Raw genomic sequence first — 19,871 nt, 5'->3', positions numbered from 1 at the left:
GGACTTCGCTGGGGGCCACCCTGAGTCCGGCCGAGGTGGGTAGCGTAGACGCTGGTGGTGTGGATTCCTCCAGCCCGTGGGCACCGTCCGCCGCGTCCTTGGCCGGCCCGGCCGTTTGCAGGGTGCAGGCCTGTCCCTCCACGCCTGAATCAGGACGCCAGTGCCTTCCCCGAGTAGGGTTTCCCGTTGAACCGTCGGAGCACTGCCCGCCGCGCTCCTGCGCCCCGCAGCCCCATGCCCTGCAGCAGCGGCTCCCGGTCTCGCTGTGCCTGGACGAGGCTCCCACGCACCAGGCCAGTCCGTCCCGCCGGTGGCCGGGCCCGTGCGTTCTCGCTGCACGCGGACACCTGCAGAAGTTGCCCTGGCACGCGGTGGGTGCGCTCCCCTTCCGTGAGGAGGGGAGAAGAAGCCAAACGTACCGGGGCGGGGCGGGGGCGGGCATCCAAGTCCAGTGGTGCAGAGAGCCCCCCGTCATGCTCCTTCCAGCCCCTCCACCCCCACTCCGCCTCTGGGGCCCCAAAAGAGAGAAGCTCTGAACTTTCCTGCCGCTTCCCAAGTGACCATCCACACAGATGGTGGCAAGGAAGGCTCTGGCCGAGTCCAGCCCTGGAATTAGGAACCGTCAATCCGTTGGGGGCACTGGGGTCAGAGCCAGAAGGGATGAGCGCCTACTGTGTACCAGGTGCGCCCCCCCCCCCCCACCTCCAGCGCGCCAGGGGAATAAGCAAGGCCGTCTGGGGTTTGGACACAGCTGAGGTTGAGGAAGATGTACGTGTGTGTGTGTACATAGGCATATAAAAGTATGAGATACGGTATATGGTATAAAATGTGACTCCGTGTAAGATATAATCTACACATTGTTTTTACCTATTATCTATTATATAGAAAGTATAGAACGTTTCAGTTATTTTTGGAATGAGTGTTCTCCCTGGTAGAATCAGGGTGGGCTTCCCTGAGGAGGTGCCATGGAGCAGGATTTGGCGCTGTTCGTCCCGCAATGATCCCACGAAGGCTTTGTGTTCCCCACTTTGTTAAGAAAATCATGGTCCTCACCTCCTTCCTTCACCTTTGTCAACCCTCCACCTCCCTAAACTTCTGCGATGTGGCCCTGGTCCCAGGATTATCCCTGAATATCATGGCCATGTCTTAGGGGTGACTCATGTCCCCCTCACAACTCCTATGTTGAAATCCTATCTCCCGTTGCCTCACAATGTGGCCTTATTTGGAAATAGAGTCTTTGTAGATATAATTAGTTAGGATGAGGTCACCCTGGGTCTATTATTCCAATAAGGCTGGTGTCTTTATAAAGAGAGGGAATTTGGACCCAGACACACGCACGGGGAGGATGCCGTGTGAGCATGAAGACAGAGATCTAAGCCAAGGGAGGCCAAAGATGGCCAGTAGGCTCCGAAGGCTAGGGGAGTGGCCCAGAGCACCTGCTCCCTACGGCCTCAGCAGCCGCCCAGTCTGCCGGTATCTTGAACTCAGAAGTCAGGCCCCCAGAGCCATGAGAGAGAAACTTCCTGCTGTTTGAGCCCTGAGTTCACAGTGCTTTGTTCAAGCATCCCTGGAAGATGAATCTACCCTGTTCTCAGAATCAGCATGGGCTCAAAAATGAGTCCCCAGGCCATAAGGTAGAAAGTGAGACCCAGCACGATTCAGGTTAAGATGCACCCTGCATTTATTGAGCACCAGTGGTGTATCACAGAGGCTAGGCCCGTGGATCCCTAGAGTGACTTGTCAGGTGAGCGAGTGTCCCTGTTGCACAGATGAGGAAACAGAGACTCAGAGGACACGGGACTCACCCAGGGCAAGGACCCAGCAGAGCCTCCAGCCCACTTCAGCCCTGAGCACCCGGAGGAGTGCTGTCTGACAGGGGAGCTGTGGTCCTATTGCTGGGGTGCCCGCCCCTGTCCCCTGAGGTCCTCCACGGGGTCCTCCTCAGCAGAGTGTTCCGTGCTCTCCTCCTCCTCCTCGTCTCTCCTCTGGCTCCGTATGGTGGTCTGAGTGCTCTGAATGGTAATAGTCATCAGCACAGCAACAGATCAGTACTAAGGGCAGCGACAAGGATCGAGCACTTTCTAAGAGCTCCCTGGAGCTCTGTGTGCCTTGTACTCACCACAACCCTATGGGGGGGGGGGGTTCCTGCTATTAGCCTTACTTTGCAGGAAAGGAATCTGAGGCACAGAAAGGTTAAGGCACTTTCTTAAGGTCACACAGCTTGGGAGCTGTGGATTTGGACCCAAATCCTCGCTGGGGGTTATACTTTGTTCACCGTCTTTAGAGAGAATTATTCGGGAAGCCTGCCCCCTCCACTGTGGGGTGAGGCTCCCCTGGCCCCCCAACTCACTGAGTGACTGAACCTCCCCTGACTGGCATGAGGCCGCTTAGAGTCTCTGTCTTACTTGGTTGAGAACTCAGAGGTCTTCCTGCGGAAATAGAAATGTGCTTTGCTGAGCTTGTAGGAGAACGTGGAGTATATGTACTGTATGACTCTCTGAAAATCTGAGAAATTCAGACTTCTGAAACCCACGGGCCCCGGGGGCTGGGAAACAGGAGTGACCTGGCTGGAGCCCTTGCTTCTCAAGTGGACACACTTCAGGCTGCCTCTAGGGGGCGCTCAGGACACATGGTGGCTGCACTGCCTGGTGGTGTGTGTTACTGATTCCACTTCCCAGCCCGTCCAGGTCAGACCCTGGGGCTGGTCTCCCCACTCCTGAAGCCGTGACTCCTCTTCAGGACCTCGTGCGAATCCCTGTCCTCAGATGGCCTCTCCCCGCCACAGGATTCACTCTCCCACGCTCAGTGCTCACCTGGCCAGTGAGAGCCCACGGGACAGCTGGGGAGGGCGTGGTATCCTTGAATGGCCGAGCATCATAGCGTCCGTAAACCCCATGCATCTTCGTTCTAAAATCCTGCCCAGGAGAGACCGGCATGGGCCGTTTCCAGTCAGGGAAGGAAGGACGGACCCGGGGAGGGGAGTGGCGGAGGGAGGGGAGGGAAGAAGGTGACCTGAGCAGAAACCAAGGGTCAGACACTTAACCCACTGAGCCACCCAGGCGCCCCAGGATGCTTGCTTTAGACCAGCTGTCGGGCTGTGAGGAAGCCCACGCCAGCTGGAGGCGCCTCGGGGAGGCGCATTTGGGCTGTGGACCCCTGTGGACCCAGGCAGGTGGGGCCATGTGGATGTGTGGCTCCTAGAGTAAGTGGCCGAGGACCCCGAGCTTGGATGTGCCCTGTGTTTGGTCTAATACCCTGCTGTCAGTCTCGAAGTTCTTACTAATCACTGAGTGACAGGCCCGCATTTTCATCTTGCCCTGAACTCTGCAAACCTAGAGGCCTGTCCTGTACACAGATCACAGCCATCATCTACCAGATACGGGAGAGGGAGCCTTCAGCGCGACTCTAGCCCCAGCCACCGACCAGCTGGAGACCCAGGAAAGACCTGCGCAAGAGCACCCAGCTGAGCCCACCGGCCCCGGAACCACGAAAGAGAATTCCAGCGGGCGATAGCTGTTTGAGGGCTCTGGGACTGGCGTGGTTGGTCGTAGCTAAATGAGCGCGTGCTAGGTACTCATCAGATCGGGTGGGATGATAAGCAGTTCGTCCCCATCAGAGTGTAGCCATCATTGGCCGGGGATGCTCTTTGTCCCTGTTGACTTCTCTGCTTGTTTTTAAACACCCAAGGGATGCTGAACTTGATTCCTAAATGACAGACTTGGGAAAAAATCACCCCACCTCTAGTTGTGGCACCCAGAGGCAGATAATTACAAGAATTTATCAGAATGAGTCTTCAAAATAATCACCATGGCAAAATGTTGCCAATAAAAATGGTTTCTATCAAGATACCTAAAATCAAATTGAGTCCCACATCGTCAAGTAGAACGTGGGGCACGTGCCGGGTATACCTCCAGATCTCTCTCCAGGTCGTAGCTCTCCAGGATCTGGAAGGCACTGGAATACACCTCCACCGCTTTGGCGTGGAAGACCATCTCGATGGTGACAAAGTCTGAAAAAATTTTCTGTGGGGAGAGAAGCCTGGATCGCATAAGCAGCACCGTCCTAAGGGGAGTCCTGGGGTCATCATGAATGTGGACAAATCGGGGTGGGGGCTGTTAGTTGTTCTCACGGGGACAGGTCCTAGCCCCATGTTCCTTTCAATTTATTTTGTTTGAACGGACTATACATTCCCGTTCAGAAGCCGCCTCGCACGGGAGTTGTTCTGGAAACGCAGAGGGCTTGTGTTCTGGTGAAGGCTTCCTGGGGGGCATCCTGTGCTCTGCTCTCTCAGCTGGGCTCCTCTGCACGGCCTTTGCTTCTCTGACACTGAGGGACGGTGTTTGCAAGGGGACAGCTATGATACCTCTGGCCTCTGTCACCCGTGGGCTAGGAGTGGATCTTCCTGGAGGCGCCTCACCACCAGACAGGCCAGCTCATCCAGATGTAATATGGGCTCCTCTCGATCACATGGTTCTGCTCAGCTCAGCAAGCTCTGACAGAGCCCCTCCCGCATGGCTGGCTCCAGCGAGCGCCCCTCCTGCATGCCAGGCCTTTGCAGAGGCTCCTGCTTGACTCTGGGCCCTGGCAGGACGTAGTCCCACGCAGCCCCACAGAATGGACTCCACAGGGGGCCCATCGTGGGGGCATCTGCGTTTTCAGCCCTTCAGGGGATTCCTGCTGCCCGCTCAGCTCCGCGAACCCCTGCGCAAAAGCATCCTTACCTGCTTTCACAGGAACCCGAGCACTTTGTGACTATGATCATTTTATTAGACATGGGACTTAGACCTGATGCGGTGATGATCATTATCTCCAGTTCTGAGTTCCTGCTCTCTCAGAACTGGGAGGGCTCTCTTGGGGCTTAGATAAGCACCCCTTTCAAACTTAGTCCCCTGAGTTTAGAGGATGCTGCATGTGTCCACTGGCCCCTAACTGCGGAAGCCAAATCTCAAGTCTCCTCCCAAACAAACTCTTGCTGGTGCTCCACAGAACCCTGCTTTCAGGCCACATAAACATCAAGTGCTTAATAATGGCCAGTTGGAAATTTAGGTCCCGCCTGCAGCAGGGATGGCAGAACGCTCATCACCCCAGGTTCTGTTCTTGTGCATTCATTTCCCAAAAACTGACTGAGTACTCAAAATGCCAGGCCCTGGACCCGGTGCGGGGACCCAGCAGCGGACAAGGCAGGCAGGCTCCACATCATGCCCCACGTGTGCGTGCCCCATGGCACAGGTGCAGTACGGGGGGCAGGCTTGGAACAGCAAGGTGCAGCCCCCTCCTTCACTCCGTAATGATTAGCATGTGTCATAGGTCTTCTCCAAGGTGTCCCCTCCCTGAGGACAGGGGCCTTGCTTTCTGGCATGGTGCCTGACACATTGTAGGTGTGTATTCAACGTTTGCTTGATTAATGAGTGAATTAAAGATACAATTAACCCATCCCCCTGAGATCGCTGTCCCTGGAGGGAGCAGAGCCATGAACTAACTTCAGGGCTGGACTGGCCTGGGGGTCCAGGTGAGTTTCCCTGAAGATGAGGTGTTAACTTGATGCAGAGTGTAGGCAAAGCCTTCCTAGCAGAGGGCACAGCCTGTGCAAAGGCACTGAGGTGTGTTGGGGTTTAGTACACTTGAGCTTGGATTGATGTGTCCCAGATAAGGCTGGGCTGGGGCTTCCGGAGACTTGGGGAGGATTTCTACCTTTATCCCTCGAGTAAGGGAGGTCGTAGGAGCGCATTTAACCCAGGAGTGACAGATTGCAGCTGCCTTTGGTGAGATCCCTGGGGCTGCAACTTGGGGGTGGGGTTGTTGAGAATGGGTGCAGGGGTCTCTGTGACCAGCTGGGGCTCTGGGCCCAGGAGCCTGGGTTGCACTGCAGGTATGGAGCAGGAGGCAACCCCCTGCCACCCTGCTGTGCCGAACCACGAACCACGGCTTGCGGCTTGCTCGGCTTGCTCGGGGGAAGGGCAAAGAGAGGAGGAGGAAGGCAGAGCAAAGGCTGTGGGTCCTTGTGTGGGCTTGGAGGGGGTTGTGGGGACAATGTCTGCCAAATTCTCCTGGTGGGGAGCTGGGTTTGGGTGCTCAGAGGAAGGGCCTTCTCCCTGCAGCCAGGATTAGGCCAAGATAAACTGTCCTGGGAGCCCCGGCTCCAAGCCGTCTGGGCGAACAGCTGTACACACAGATGTGCTCACACACACATCATGGACACACGTGCTTGCATGCTCACACAGATATATATGGGTTCACACACACACGTGTGTATGCATACACTCTGACGTGAGGCCAGAATACTTCTAATGCAGGGCCAAGCCCACTACCTGCAGGTCCTTCAGCTTCTGCTTCTGGAAGGTGTCGATCACCTCCTCCAGCTGGTGGGTGATGCGGCTGGCATCCACTGAGGCCCTCTGCACACCGGTCTCCGCCTGGCTCCAGAGGCAGAAGGGTCATGGGGTGGTTCCTGCCTTTAGACACTCTTCTGGGTCATTTTCATTCTTCCCTTGGGTCATTTCTCCTGCCTGGTGACATCTCTTGCCAATTTGGTCATTGAAGGAAAGGCCAAGTAGGACCATGGTGAAAGGGCCAGGCGCTGCTTGGACAGACCTGCTTCCTAGCTGGGTGACCCTGGGCAAGTCACTAAACCTCTCTGAGCCTCCGTGCCTTTGCTTGTAAGCAGGGGGCAGTAATAACAGGTGCTTCGCAGGGCTGTAGGAATTATACAGCCCGCACCTGCTGAACTGTTGTAACAGGTGCTCCGCTTTTAGTAATAATTGCTGCCTGTGGAATGTTTTTAGGTAATTAAGTAATTCACCTGACCCAGCTCCTGGCCAGGCACATGAAGAACATGCATTTTAGAGTCAGATACCCTCAGAATGGAGTTCTGGGTTCACCCCGGCCTCCCTTGTGTGACCTTGAGCAGGTCCCCTTTCTTGGTCTCAGTTTCCTCATCTGGGCGATGGGCATGAGGCTAGAGGTGCCCACATCCAGTAAGCATTCAGTAAGTAGCTCTGATGAGGAGGTGGGGGCACAGAGGGGGTGACTTCCCGGCTTACTGAACAGTGCGAGCGAGGGGACAGAGCCCAGGTCTCCCGACTCCCGGCGACTGCTTGCCCTGCACCTCTGACCTGCATCCGAGCAGCCAGGCACAAGCTCGCCTGGCGGTTTTGTGAGGTCATTCATCCCTTGCATGAGATTCCGCCTTCCCACGCAGACCTGGGGCACTCACCTGGGACTGAGAAGGGTCTGGTCAAGGAGCCACATCAACCAGCAGCCCCGACCCAAAGGACCGTGGTGAGCAATGGCCACCCTGGCCCAACAGCCTCAGGCCTGACCCCCAGGGAAGGATACGATCATTTGTCGATCCGAAGGCGACTTCTGCCTCAGTTTCTCCAGCTTTTCCAGTTGTTTCATCTCGTTCTTCTGGACTTGTTTGAATTTCTTGATCTCGGCCTAAAGGAAAGAGGAGAGCTGTTTCCTGGATGTCTGGGCAGGCCAGACCCCGTCGGGCAGGGCTCCCTGCTTACCCGTGTCTGCTTGATATGTGCCCCATAGAGCTTCAGGGGGCAGATGACCTTGGTCTCCAGCCTCTCGACCTGGGGGAGCATGAACACGCAGAGAGTCAGAGCAGACAGGACCCGGGAGGTGCGTGGAGACTGGGGGCCTGCAGCCTGCATTTAGAGAGTGCTCTATGGCAGGAGCCTGTGGGGATCCTGGAAGCCTGAGACACACTCTGCCTTGCCCCTTAGGGTTGTGAGCACCTGCCTGCGCTCAGGGCTCTGCCTCCCGAAGGCTCGGGTAATACCTTTCATCTCACGAGCCTTATTTCCTCACCTGTAAAATGGGTCTACTGGGAGCCACTGGGATCCCAGTTCTCCAGCCTGCCTTACGACTTGGCTGAGGGGACTAGACAGACTCACTTGGAACATGAAATAGCCCGGATTCAGAGCTTCCTGAGCTGTGTGCGGGCCCCAAGGGCAGAGCAGGGTCTGTGAGGGGAATGCCGCACACCTGAGTCAATGCCTAAATGCCAGACCTTGGAGCCCCCCATCCCTTTCTCTTGGGCTCCTTAAGACCCTGACTGCTGGCCACCACCCCAGGGGTCCGGAATCAGCACGTCCTCATTGTGGCCCAAGATTCTGCATTTCTAAGTTCACAGGTGAGGCTGATGCCTTGAGCGCCAGTGGCAGGGGGATCCCCAGAAATCTTGGCACGGCGGATGGGCGAGGTGATCTGGAATCGCCACCAAGCCCCTTCCTCCTCCTTGTCAAGGTTTATGACCCTGCTGCAGTAGAACACAAATCTTAAATAATAACAAATTTCCCAGGAGTCAAAAAGGAAAAGGGACTTCTCCCCTTGCTTTCCTTACAGCATTTTCTTTTAGAAAACCCGCAACTGTAAATCCCTTTCTCTGTCCCTTTGGGACTTATGTAAACCTTTTTGAAAGCTAAATAAGATTCTTGATGGTTTACAAGCTGGGAATGGCAGGCATCTCTTTGAAACGTCAACATCAAGGAAGATGCGACTCCCCGGGGAGTTTGCTCTGGGGCCTGGCTCCAAGCTCTGCCGACCTGCTGGTGACAGAGATAGAAGCTTTACTCTTCCTTGGGAGAGAGGTGACACAGGTGCCACCCAGCTGCTGGTGAAATTCGGAGGTCCTGTGGAGCCAACGGTGCCGTCTGGTCCCCTGTCTGGAGACAATGCACGCGGGGTGGTTTCTGTCCCGCTGTGCTGGGAGCGAGGGTTCTACCTGCAGGCCCTGACGCATGGCCTGCAGTGTGTCCTGCTTGGTGCTTACTCAGAAGAAAAGCTGGTTGGACCTTGTCTGCAGTCACACGAGGCTTTCCTGGGCTGGCAGGTGATGTGTATTTTTAGTCCTCCCCCTAACACGCTACTGCCTCCGTGCCCTCACCCGCCAGGGTCTTGGGCCCTGGAATGTGCCTCCTGCCTGGGACTCACGGAGCCCGCAGCTACAGCCCTCAGGCCTGGCTTCCGGGGCCCCCTGCCTTGTCTGGTCTTCGTCCAACTGCCACAAAGCCTCCAGGCTCTGGGTCCCATAAAGGGTGGCGTGACCCCCAGGGAGAGAGTGGTGTGAGTGTCCACCCTTGGGGATGCCTTTGGCAGAGGCAGGTCCTTGAGCTGGGGCCCCGGCGGTGCGGCTCCCACTGTGAGGCCTGACCCCAGCCAGGGGACTGGGGTCCTCCCCCGCGACCCCGCCTACCTCGGCCTGCCGGTAATCCTGCACCTTGGCCAGGTCCTCGGCGAAGTTCCTCATGGTGGCCCGCATCTCTGGGTTCTCGGTGTTGGCAAAGTCGGTGAGCTGTCTGACGAGCTGATCAGCCTTGTCCCGCAGCCGAGCCGTCTTGCGGGTGTAGGCGGCCAGCAACGAGCAGAACTGGCCAAAGTACTTCTCGGCATTGGTCACAGTGTTCTCCATCACCCTCACCTGGCTGTCCCTGGGGAGGACGGGGCCTGAGAGGCTGTTCTGGCAGGTCGGGACAGCGACTCAAGGGTCACCCCTCCATTACCCCCCATCTAGCTGTCGAGCACGCCCCTGCCAGGTGTCTGGTCCCCTCCCCCAGTCATGCACATGGTTCTATCCGGGCGGATGTGGCAGACCAGCAGGGTGGAGAGAGGCCGCTCAGACTGCCGACGGGAATGCCAAGGCTGGTTTGACTCCAAATCCAGCCTGAACCTCCCTGGGACCCTCCGGGGGCTTTGATCTTCCCGATGAGTTACTCTTCCCACCACCTCTAGCTGCCACGGCCCCTTCCCTCCAAACTCCTGATTCTGCTCCCTTCCCCCACTGCTGATCTTTGAAATTCTCCCTCTTCTCCAAAGCCTGAAGATTTAAAAGAAAACTTAAACTTTTTGAGGGGGCCTGTTTTAGGTTGACAGAAGCACACTTTAAGTGGAAAATCCAGAGAGGTCCCATATGGCCTCTCCTCAGGGCGCACGCGGTTTCCCTGTTACCAGGGGCTGCATTTTGAGAGAAGCACATAGAGTGATTGGCAGGGACCCTCGAGTTGGCGACGCTCAGAGGAACCAGGCGCCAGAACATACAGGTGAGGGGCAGGCAGGCTACGCGGCCACATTGACAGGGTCTGGCCAGAGGCAGTGCCGTCAGGGACGATACCACAGGGGCGCAGGGTCTGGGGGGCTTGGAGGCACTGAGAGGGGTTTCCCAGGTGGAGCCAAATGAGGGAAAGAGGGAGTGGATCCTGTGAGTTTGGCTACCCCAGAGCTGTGGGTGATGAACGCTAGAGAAGCAGAGGCCCGATTCTGGAAGGTTTCCTGGGCTTCCCTTGACCTTGAGGTGGGGTGCTGTGGAAGGGAGGGCACCCTTTACCACCACCCGGCCCCAGCAGGCCTGGCTGCCCCATCTCTCTTGGTGCATCAGACCCCCCAAACCCTGCTTCCCCTTCCCTCCCAGCCCAGGCCAGCGCGGGGCCACTCACCTGGAGAGAACAATGCTCATTGTGACCCGAGGCTCCAGCTGTCCTAGGCGAGGGAATGAGGCCAGGGCCCCAGGGGTCCCGAAAGCCAGGGCGGAGCGGGCGGGGCTGGGCGCAGCTGTGCGATCTGGGCTCCAGGGACACTGGCACCTGGTTGCCAGGCAACATGGCCACCCACAGCCACCCTGGGAGGAGCCCCAGCTGGTTGCCTGGCAACCTTTCCCCAGGCCAGCCTTGCCAGCCTCGCACTGGCTGGGAGGAGGGGTCCCAGAGAGCCCCCATATCCTTCGTTTGAAGTTGGAGGTTCTGCAGTGCCAGGCAGCGTGGGGGTTCTCTAGCACAGATCGGATTTAGGGCAGCTTGCTTGGGGCTCAGCCATGCGGGGCTGACGCCCAGCCTTCCCCCAAATTCTGGGAGCAGCCGGCAGGGTCCTAGGATACCTGGTTCCCCAGGAGGGGCTGTAGGGGAAAGCACAGAGTCCATCTGGGGGGTCCTGGAGCCTTGTAGCTGAATGGAGGGGACAGGGACCCCAGCCCAAAGGGACTTTTTTAACATTTCAGTCATCGTCTTGTTATTCTCCCCCTTATTTATAAAAACAGTTATTGCTCATTGTTAGAAAAGTAAGAAAGTAGAGAGAACCCGGAAGGAATTCCCAGACCTCATGATGAAGCTGTACTAAGGTGCATGTTTTCCTGAATGAAGGCCGTGTACCTTTCACCGCATGCACGTTTCACCTAGAGAAGGACGAAGGTGCCAACACTGAGAGGGACAGGGCACGCGGAGGGGCAGGTGTGGTCCAAACACACCGAGCGTTGGCAGCTGCTGCTGTTGGTGGCCCGCATCTCATCTCGGGATTCCCTGGCTGCGTCTGCTCCTCCTGGTGCGTCGGCAGGTTTTCAGAGTGGAGAGCTTTTTTTTTTTTTTTTCTCCCTTAAGCATAGATAAAAGCAAGGACTTGAGAGTTTACTAAACACAGGTTTAAATCCCAGAACCCAGCCTTGCTATGGGACCTTGGGCATGTCACCTTCCCTATAAAATGGGATTGTGACAGTACTTTGTTGCCTGGTCCCCGTTAGCAGAAAGAAGTCTCTGGTGTGATGGTAAAGGACAGGGCAAGGCCAGACTTCCACAGCGGTTCGGTGCACATCGGCCCAGCGTGGTGACGGCTCCCCCACAGCGCGCCATGGGTGCCCCACGCCCTGTGCTGCTGCCTGCCTGCTCCCTACACTTCGCTCTGCCCTGTGTGCCCTTAGGCTCCCCCCTGCAGGATGCTGGGCAGGGCAGAGGCTCCTGGGCCCCCCACTCTGCACACCAGGTCCCGTCCCTCTCAGGTTCTTGGCCCCCTTCATTCTTGGGGCTGTGCTGAATTGAATAGCATCTCCCCCAAAATGTCCCCCTGACACACCTCCGGAAGTGACCTTATTTGGAAAGAGGGTCTTTGCAGATAGAACCAGCTGAGATGGGTCATGCTGGAGTGGGACGAGCTCTAGTCCAACAGTTGGTGTCCTTATAAGAGGAAGCAGAAGCCCAGGGAGACGGCTGTCTGACACAGGGCCGAGACTGGAGGGGCGTGGCCGCTGCCAAGGATGGCCGGCAACACCAGGAACTCGAAGAGGCACGGAGGATCCTCCCTTGGAGCCCTCAGAGGGAGCTCAGCCCTGCCCCCACCTTGATTTTGGACCTCTGGCCTCCAGACTGTAGCATAAACCTCTGTTGTATTAATACTTGTTTTGGTATAGTGGCCCCAGGACCCTTGCCCGTCCCCTCCCTCCCTGCAGCGCTGCTGTGTTCCCACATGGCCAGCCTCTCTCCCCATGGGGGCTGTGGCCTGCCTGTTTTCTCCAGGTCTTCTGACTTCACACGGGTTCCCTATACCTTGATGATCCCTTTGGTTGATGAATTCCGTCCTGAGCAAGCCTGGCAGTGTCTTGTCCATGTTGAGAGGCGTCCACGATGAAGGTGGCGCTTTTGCCCTGGGTTCTGGATCTGGTCCCTGGTCAAACAAGCATGCCACTCTGTGTCCCTGTCCCTCTACACTTCTTTCTGCCAGCTTCAACACCAGCAAGCCTCTCCTCCTCCTGGAGAAATGCCCCCCAGCTGACTCCCCCAACCCTCCTCTCTTCTACTGCTCACCTCCTCAGGGAACTTTCAAACAAGCGCCTTTCCTCGCTCGGTTCCCTTCACTCCCTCTTGTCTTTCCTCATTGTCACTATATCCAGGGCCATGGCCCTGGCCCATGGCATCCAGGCCAACAGTCTGCTCGATGGATTTTGGCTTTTCCAGCCCCCACAATCCCAAGAGCCAACTCCTTAAAACAAGTCCCTCATCTTTCTGAGGGTCTGGTTTCGTCCCTCTGGAGACCCCAGCTCTTGTAGGGTGAAGAGAAGCTACAAAGGTCTGCAGGCTTCTGCCCTCCTGGAAGGGCGTCTTTGTAGTCGGTGATGGCCACAGGAGGGCAGCAGAGACCCCCTTATGAGGGCCTCTGGGGCACAGGACAGTGTGGTGGGGGACCTGGAAACCCAGCACTGGGAGCACCACCTTAACACCAATGGCAGAAAGAGCAGTTTGTGGGGGTGGTTGTCAGCGAGAAAGGGCGACGTTTTAGTTCACGTCTTAGAAACTTAAAGGAACTTCGAAAAATGAAAACCACCTTCCCATGGGGCCACATAGGGACCTCTTGCGGCCGGAGAGGGAATAGCTGGAGGACCGGGAGCTGCAGGGCTGCAGGTGCCCCCTCCCGCCTCCCGCTGCTTCTCCACCCCACCCCCCTTCTCAGGGTCAGGCTGCTCTGAATCCTCGAGAAAAATTGAACACAGCCGCTGGAACGGGGCGGGGGGTGTGTAGAGCCCGTGGCCTCGGGCTCTCTTTCGGATAAACATGTTTCTGCCGAACCCTACAAGGGAGGCAGACATCCTGACCCTCTGCCCAGACCCCAGCGTCTGCAGGCTTCTGTCCTGACCCTACAAAGAGCAAGGACATTCTCCTATGAGCCCTCATGGGGCTGTCACACCCAAGAAATTAACCCAAACGCAATACCCACTCTCAAAATTCCCGTGTCCCCCACCATCCCATGTGCGTCCCTGAGTGCTGGCTTTCCTGCTAATTCAAGAGGAGTTGCAGTTCCTGCCTGAGTCTATCCGGTCTCCTTAAATTGGGAACTGCTCCTCAACCTTGTAGATACTGACTTTTCTATTTTGTAACTTTTCATTTTGAAATCATTTCAGTTGTACAGAAATCATGCAAAACGCTTTCACCCGAATTCCCCAGTTGGGAACATTTTACTGATTTTATTTTGTCTTACCATTCTCTTTCTGTGTGTGGGTGGTGTTCTCTGATCTACTCGAGAGCCAGCTGCAGACCCGATGGCCCTTTACCCAGACATTTCACGGGTGTTTCCTAAGAGCAGGATGGACCTCGTGCAGCCACAGTACAAATGGCGAAATCAGGAAACTAACATGTTTTTTTTTCCTATTATCTCATGGCCTGACTTTGTTCAGAATTCACATTTGTTGTCCCAATAATGTCATTTTGGTCAAGAAGCAAACATCGTTTTTGGGCTCACCTGCTGTCTCTAGCTGGCCTGATCCTGACGTGTGTGTATACTCTGGGCCACTTGTTTTAGAGAACATTGCTCCATTCGGGGTCACTGATGTTTCCTGAAACATTGCGTTGTACACTTGGGAGGAGTGCTCAGAGCTGGTCCTTGGTCTGGGCTCAGTCGCTCCTCTTGTCTGGGATCAGGTGCTGCTGATGGTGCCCTCCACTCCGGCTCTGGGCTCCTGGTAGGGACACAGCCCTACACGAGCACACAGGTCCTTGCCTCATGGAACTTTCTGTCTAGGGGGCCAAGTCTGGGTTCCTGGCTGGGACCCAGGACAGGCCAGGACTCCTCCCTGAGCCTCGGTGAAGTAGGGATAATAATCATCCGCTCTCATCGTGTCACTTCGGGGTGATACTGGGAAGGCTCCTCGGTGTCTGGTTATAGTAACCCAGGGCAGGACAGAAGTGGCAGGTCCAGGTGGGCAGAGGGCCTACCAGGGCCCGCGGAGGCCCCGTCCCCACGTGGAGTCCGACCTCACTGGCTCAGGGAGCTCTTCCCTCCCAGGATCCAAGCCTCAGACATTGTCAGTGCAGCCAAAGATTGAATTAGTTGTTTTTTTTCCAGCAGCCACATTACACTGTGCTGACATTTCACAGACTGTGCAAAGCCAGCAGGCTAATGCACAGACTCAGGGTGGGGGCTCAGTTTGGGGCCTCTGCAGACCTCACAATGGGCAGTGGTTTTGTGATCCTGCCAAGCCCCAGCATTTCTTCCGATTCTGAGTCTGGTTTGGGGGATGTGTGCATGGATCTTGGGGGTCGTGCTAAGAGGCAGGGGGGATGGAGTTGGGTGAGGCCCCTCTCCGGGTCCTGGTTGGTGAAGGCAGTGGGATAGACCAGATCCCCTGGGAAATGGCTCCATCCCAAATGGGGAGGCACTGGGGGACATGAGGTCCGCCCAGGAGGGGTATGGCCGAAAGGGGCATTAGAGAAGCCGATGCCAGAGTATTGTTCCCTGGGTGCCGGGCCTTGAATTGGCAGAGGGCAATAAGGAATGGGGCAGAGTGTCTCAGTTCCATGTGCTGGGCCGTCTCTGGAAGGGGTGGGGGTGGGGCTCTCATCCAGACTCTGCCTCCTGCTCTGCCTCCTGATCTCCAGGACATGAGAAAATAAATATGTGTTGTATTAAGCCCCAAGTTTGTGGCCATTTGCTACCACAGCCACAGGAAACCCCCTCTAAATTCCAGGCTTGGTCATCTGTCCCTTCTCTGGGTCTGGCCACAGAGAACACAGAGAAACCCTGAAGGGCTGGAGAACTAGTGGGGGCACCTGTCCAGCAGGCACTGATTGTGGCGCCCCCATTGCCCTCATGGGCTTTAACAAGCTCCCCACTCCTGGATGTGAGCCCTAAGCTCCAGACCAGACCCCTGGCACTTTGCTCCTGTTCTTCCTGTTGCCTGAGCCCTGATCCTCAGCCTGCAGAGCCACAGGAGGAGGACTGTGGAGCCAGAGTGCCCAAGTCCAAATCCAGCCCTGCTGAGTGTGGTGGGGTAATACTCACTCTCTCTGAGCCTCAGTTCCCTGCCCAGTATAATAAGGATGGGATGCGTCTGTTCTACTGGGTTCCCAGGGCATCATGTGAAATAATATCCATGAAGCTCTTTGTCACCATGCCTGAGTATGTCACTTACTCTTCCCATCTTTAAGGCCATGTTCAAATGCCTCCTGCTCCTGGGCTCTTCCCTCTGACTGCAGACAGCCCTTTGCATCCCATGTACCAGGATATAGGTTTAGTCACCTGTAATGACAATACAGTTGCTAAAATTTGGGGGGCTCTTACCCTGAGCCAGGCACTAAGCTAAATAGTTTACATTTGCATATTGATACATGCCACAATTACTATTATGCATAATAATTATCAGTTTCATCTCAGAGTGTGCCCCAGCCTCTCACACAGAGTAGATCCCCTTCAGCCCCTGTGCACTTGACTGCAGTTCCACCCCCCAACCAAAATATGGTACGTCATTTAGAAATAGCATTGCCACAAGTAAAAGGAAACCCCAAATAATCATAGCTTTAGGAACATGGACATTTATTTCTCACTTGTGTGATGTCAGGATGTCAGAATTTAGATTTCTTGCAGCTAATTCTTCTGTTGGATTCTATTCCTAGAGTTGCCTCATGGCCCAAAGTGGCTGCTGGAACTCCAGCCATCACATCCACCATCTATCTAGTAAGAAAGAAGAGAGGGTCAAAGAAGACCATGCTGCTTTCTTTACTTAAGTTGTACATATCACTTTGTGTTCATATATCATTGGCCAGAACCACACCACAAGTCATAACCACACCTAGCTGCAAAGGAGGCTAGGGAATGCAGTCTAGGCTGTAGGTCCCCACTTTTGGCAGGGCCCACATCTACCAACTCCCCATGGATTCCATTGGCACGCACATCCACAAAAGCCCCAGCTTCAGGAAGCTTGATGGAGACTCCTTCGGTCTTTCTGAATGGGAACCCAAAGTCAGGGATCTGGGGAAGTTGGTTGACACCCTGTACTCTCTAGAACTCAGAGCTCATGTGCTGACCAAGCACCAGTGACGGGCCTGATGTCCTGTCTTTCTCCAGGCCAGTGGGTTCCCTGGGCTCAAGATCATATTTGTGGCTTGCCTCACTGACTGTCTGCAGTCTTGACCAAACAATTAGAAGGGACTCTCAGATTTCTTCAAATGAGCAGAAGAAAAGAAAGAAAACCCAAAATATGTTTCCCTTGGAAAACCTGGGGATGATTTCAAAACCTGATGATGCTCAAGTCGGGAAAGGGTTGGAGTTGCTGCTATCTGGGTCCACCAGATAGAAAAGTGCGGAATGCTGTAGGGGAAGGGCCCTGGAGGGGAGGGCTCAGGAGTGGTCAACTTGCCCTGGGGAGACCATGCTGTGTGACCTGGACAGGTCACTTTCCCTCTCTGAATCTCATGTTCTGGTCTGTATGAGCGTGAGACCACGTGTCTCCCATCTTTGCCACCCTGGAGATCTGTCCCACATCCCACAGCCCCCCCCCCACTCTGACCCCCAAACAGCTTGCTGATGGGCAGAAAGCCCTCATCTCCTCGCTCAGCACCATCCTGGAATGCGAGGCTCCTGAAGCTGGGCTCCATTTCCTCTCCTTCCTTTCTTCTGCTGGACTTCTGGACACACAGACATTTCTGTAGAGCAGGACAGCCTTACCCTCCCAGGCAAAGGGAGCATGTAGGAGCAGTTAGCTCCCTGCCAGGGAAGAGAGGGAAGGGTGACGCAGAGCAGGAAACCCCAAGACACAGCTTACTCATATTTTTTTTTACAAAGCACTTCCCCCTAATTATAGAAGATCCAGAAATATAGGTAGAGAGAGAACAGTCATACTCCCCCATCCAGAGGTATCCATCAGAACCATGTGGAAACATTTCTTTACCATCTCTTCGGTGAATACAGTCTCCTACTCTTTGCATATCGTAGGCATTTCTGGGTTCTGCACAAACTCTGCATTGGCGTGATTTTTGTTATTTTCCACCTTTTTGTTAAGAAAGATTTCGAGTATATAGATCAATGGGAAACAGGATGCCACAATCTGTCAACCCACCATAGAGGTTTGGGAAAGGTCAGGTTTCTAACAGTGCAAAAGCCAGCCCAATAGCCTTGCTGGGCGCTCTGGGCCCCTAAGGATGGGGGAAGGTCTCCAGGAGCCTGTGTCCCATGAGTTCGGGACCCTTTCCCTCAGTAGGAGGGAATCACCAGGGCGTCCCCCGGCCCCCCACCAGTGGGGATCCAGTGCCAAGCGCTCCCAAGTTTTCTCCAGCCACATCTCCACAACAGCTACTGGTAGGATACCACCACCGACTGGGGGGGGGGGCACCTGTAGCCCCCATAGCTGGCCACATGCCAAAGCTGGCCTGGTTGACATTTCCATAGTCCAAAGCAAACAAATGGGGAAGATCATGGGAAATGCTACAATACACTCACCAAGTGCGGCTGATCCCAGTTAAAAAAAATTCCCGAACTGCTGATCTCCTTTGCCTTGGCCAGGGTCGTGTGTCTCCTCTTGGGTGCAAAGTGGCAGTGGCTGAAAGTGGTATTTTGAAAAATGTCCTCGTTTGGCAAAACACAAAGTTGGCAACCCTATGTTGGTCCCCCAAACTGAAGGAAAGAACGAATCACTAACGTGCGGCGTTCAGAGCCGCACTGGGGACTGCCATCTGGTGTATCTCCTTGGTCTCTCGCTTACCGCCTGGCCTGTCCCAGGGCCCACCCGTCCAGGGCTCCAGAAGGTGGGGGGACAGGACCACCTGGGACGCAGGTCAGCCTCGGAGGTCTGTGAGGGGGAGGGGGAAACCCCACCCAGTGGCAGGGATCCGGCTGTGTGGGATGACGATGTGGCACATTGATGCCTGTTTTCCAAATGAGGAAACTGAGTGGGAAATGGTCTGTCCTGTGCCTGAGAAGACCGGAGCCAGCGCCAAAGCCCAAGCCTCACCTCCCCACTATGTCTTGATCCCACCAGTCAGGAAAATGCAAAATAATAATCCGGGGGAAGCCCATGCAGACTCGACAGCTCACTCTTGGGCCAAGTCAGGATATTTTTTTAAAAGTTCCCCAAATGGAGGTCTTCCTATCACAGCATTTTATTCAAAAAAGGATTCTGTAACACATACACACACACAGCTATGAGCTCAAAAGACAGCTGTCCCTTCCAGCTGATGTGTTCTAAGCATGTGGGGTCCTTCGTGCCTCTGTTTTGAGCTCCTGGTAACTTCAACCTGTTCCTCACCGACCCCCAGCCCACCTTTTGGGGACCGCCACAGCCAAAGTGCTTGTTTCGAATCCTAGCTCTTCTGCCTCCCAGTCGGGCGACTGGACCAGTTCTGACCTGCTCCAGGCCTCAGTGTCCTCACCTGTAGAATGGGAATAGGAAGACAACCGCCTTCCTTATCGAGGGTCAAAACCACCACCGCAGTCTGACAGCGTCTGGCGCAGATTAAAGGCTCCTAAGTGTCCCTGAGCAGGGGGATGAGCAGGGCCTTGGGTAGAAGCTTCCTGGTGGAGCTGGGAGCGCAGTGGATGTGAGCCAGTAAAGTGGGAAGGCACCCAAGAGCAACTCTGCTGACTTCAGGTTCCACTGAAGCCCGCGGCCACCGTCCAAGCCGCCTCTGTCAGAGGGAACGAGAGTGACCTCCCTGCTGGCTCCCCGATCCCATGGGGACGACTCCGCGCTGCTGGACAGAACTTCTTTCTTGAAACAGTAAGTGCTGAGCGCTTGCGTTTCCTCTCTCACAGGGCGGCCTCAGCACATCCGCCTCGATGAATTGATGTCCCGCCACATTTGGCTGAGATGACCGCCTCCGAGGCCAAGTCGCGGGGGCTGGGCCCCAGCCAGGCCAGGGCACCATCCAGGAGCAAAACTGCAGCGCTGGGGCCTGGCCATCACCCCCACCCCGAAACCAAGGCCCTCCCTGGGCGGTCACTGTGAGGATGGGGTCCGCCTGGGCCAGGCTGAAGCCCCAAGTTGTCAGAGCAGAGCTCTCAAGGACTTGGAAATTTCCACATGATGCCAACGTCGCTGTGGCTTTCGGACGTCTCACTGATAAAAAAAAAATCTTTAGATCAAAGCAGCACGCAGTCAGGATTCATTCGACACTATTTTTGTCAGGAGCAGCTGCTCCGGGCTGGGCCCCGGGGACCGCGGGGGACAGGACAGGTGCGCTCCCCGACTTGCTGGAATCTCAGGCTGCGGGAGCTCCCCTAGCTGGAGCACCACAGGAGGACTACGTTCTACATTCGTAAGAGCAGGGAGGGAGGGAGCTCAGAGCCAAGAGGAGTCACCCCAACTGCTATGGTTGGAATCAGACAGACAGTAACCTGGG

The 19,871-nt window shown here is 55.6% G+C and overlaps 1 protein-coding gene and 1 long non-coding RNA gene across 3 annotated transcripts; both read right to left on the bottom strand.

Moving 5' to 3' along the window:
- Positions 1 to 1,657: 1,657 nt before the first annotated feature.
- On the bottom strand, positions 1,658 to 14,218 carry CIBAR2 (CBY1 interacting BAR domain containing 2). The gene is made up of 11 exons (XM_082712542.1): positions 14,002 to 14,218; positions 12,315 to 12,432; positions 10,443 to 11,173; positions 9,206 to 9,440; positions 7,512 to 7,580; positions 7,336 to 7,437; positions 6,450 to 6,518; positions 6,309 to 6,413; positions 3,909 to 4,022; positions 2,814 to 2,915; positions 1,658 to 2,012 (listed from the first exon to the last, which is right to left on the bottom strand). Exons 3-11 carry the CDS (start codon positions 10,460 to 10,462, stop codon positions 1,890 to 1,892), a joined length of 939 nt encoding a protein of 312 aa, XP_082568668.1. The 5' UTR covers positions 10,463 to 11,173; positions 12,315 to 12,432; positions 14,002 to 14,218; the 3' UTR covers positions 1,658 to 1,889.
- Positions 14,219 to 16,050: 1,832 nt separating this feature from the next.
- Positions 16,051 to 19,296, bottom strand: LOC309853752. 2 transcript variants are annotated; one of them, XR_014305920.1, is made up of 5 exons: positions 18,903 to 19,296; positions 17,974 to 18,073; positions 17,426 to 17,524; positions 17,045 to 17,241; positions 16,051 to 16,205 (listed from the first exon to the last, which is right to left on the bottom strand). It is a non-coding gene; the product is annotated as an uncharacterized lncRNA (long non-coding RNA). The 2 variants fall into 2 exon arrangements; XR_014305921.1 differs by having other exon boundaries at positions 17,045 to 17,180.
- Positions 19,297 to 19,871: the final 575 nt, after the last annotated feature.

The sequence above is a fragment of the Mustela nivalis genome (genome assembly GCF_964662115.1).
Source record: "Mustela nivalis genome assembly, chromosome: 18".
Taxonomy (NCBI): Eukaryota; Metazoa; Chordata; class Mammalia; order Carnivora; family Mustelidae; genus Mustela; species Mustela nivalis.
The sequence above is the reverse complement of the archived record's forward strand: the minus strand, read 5'-3'. Positions and strand labels throughout refer to the sequence as shown.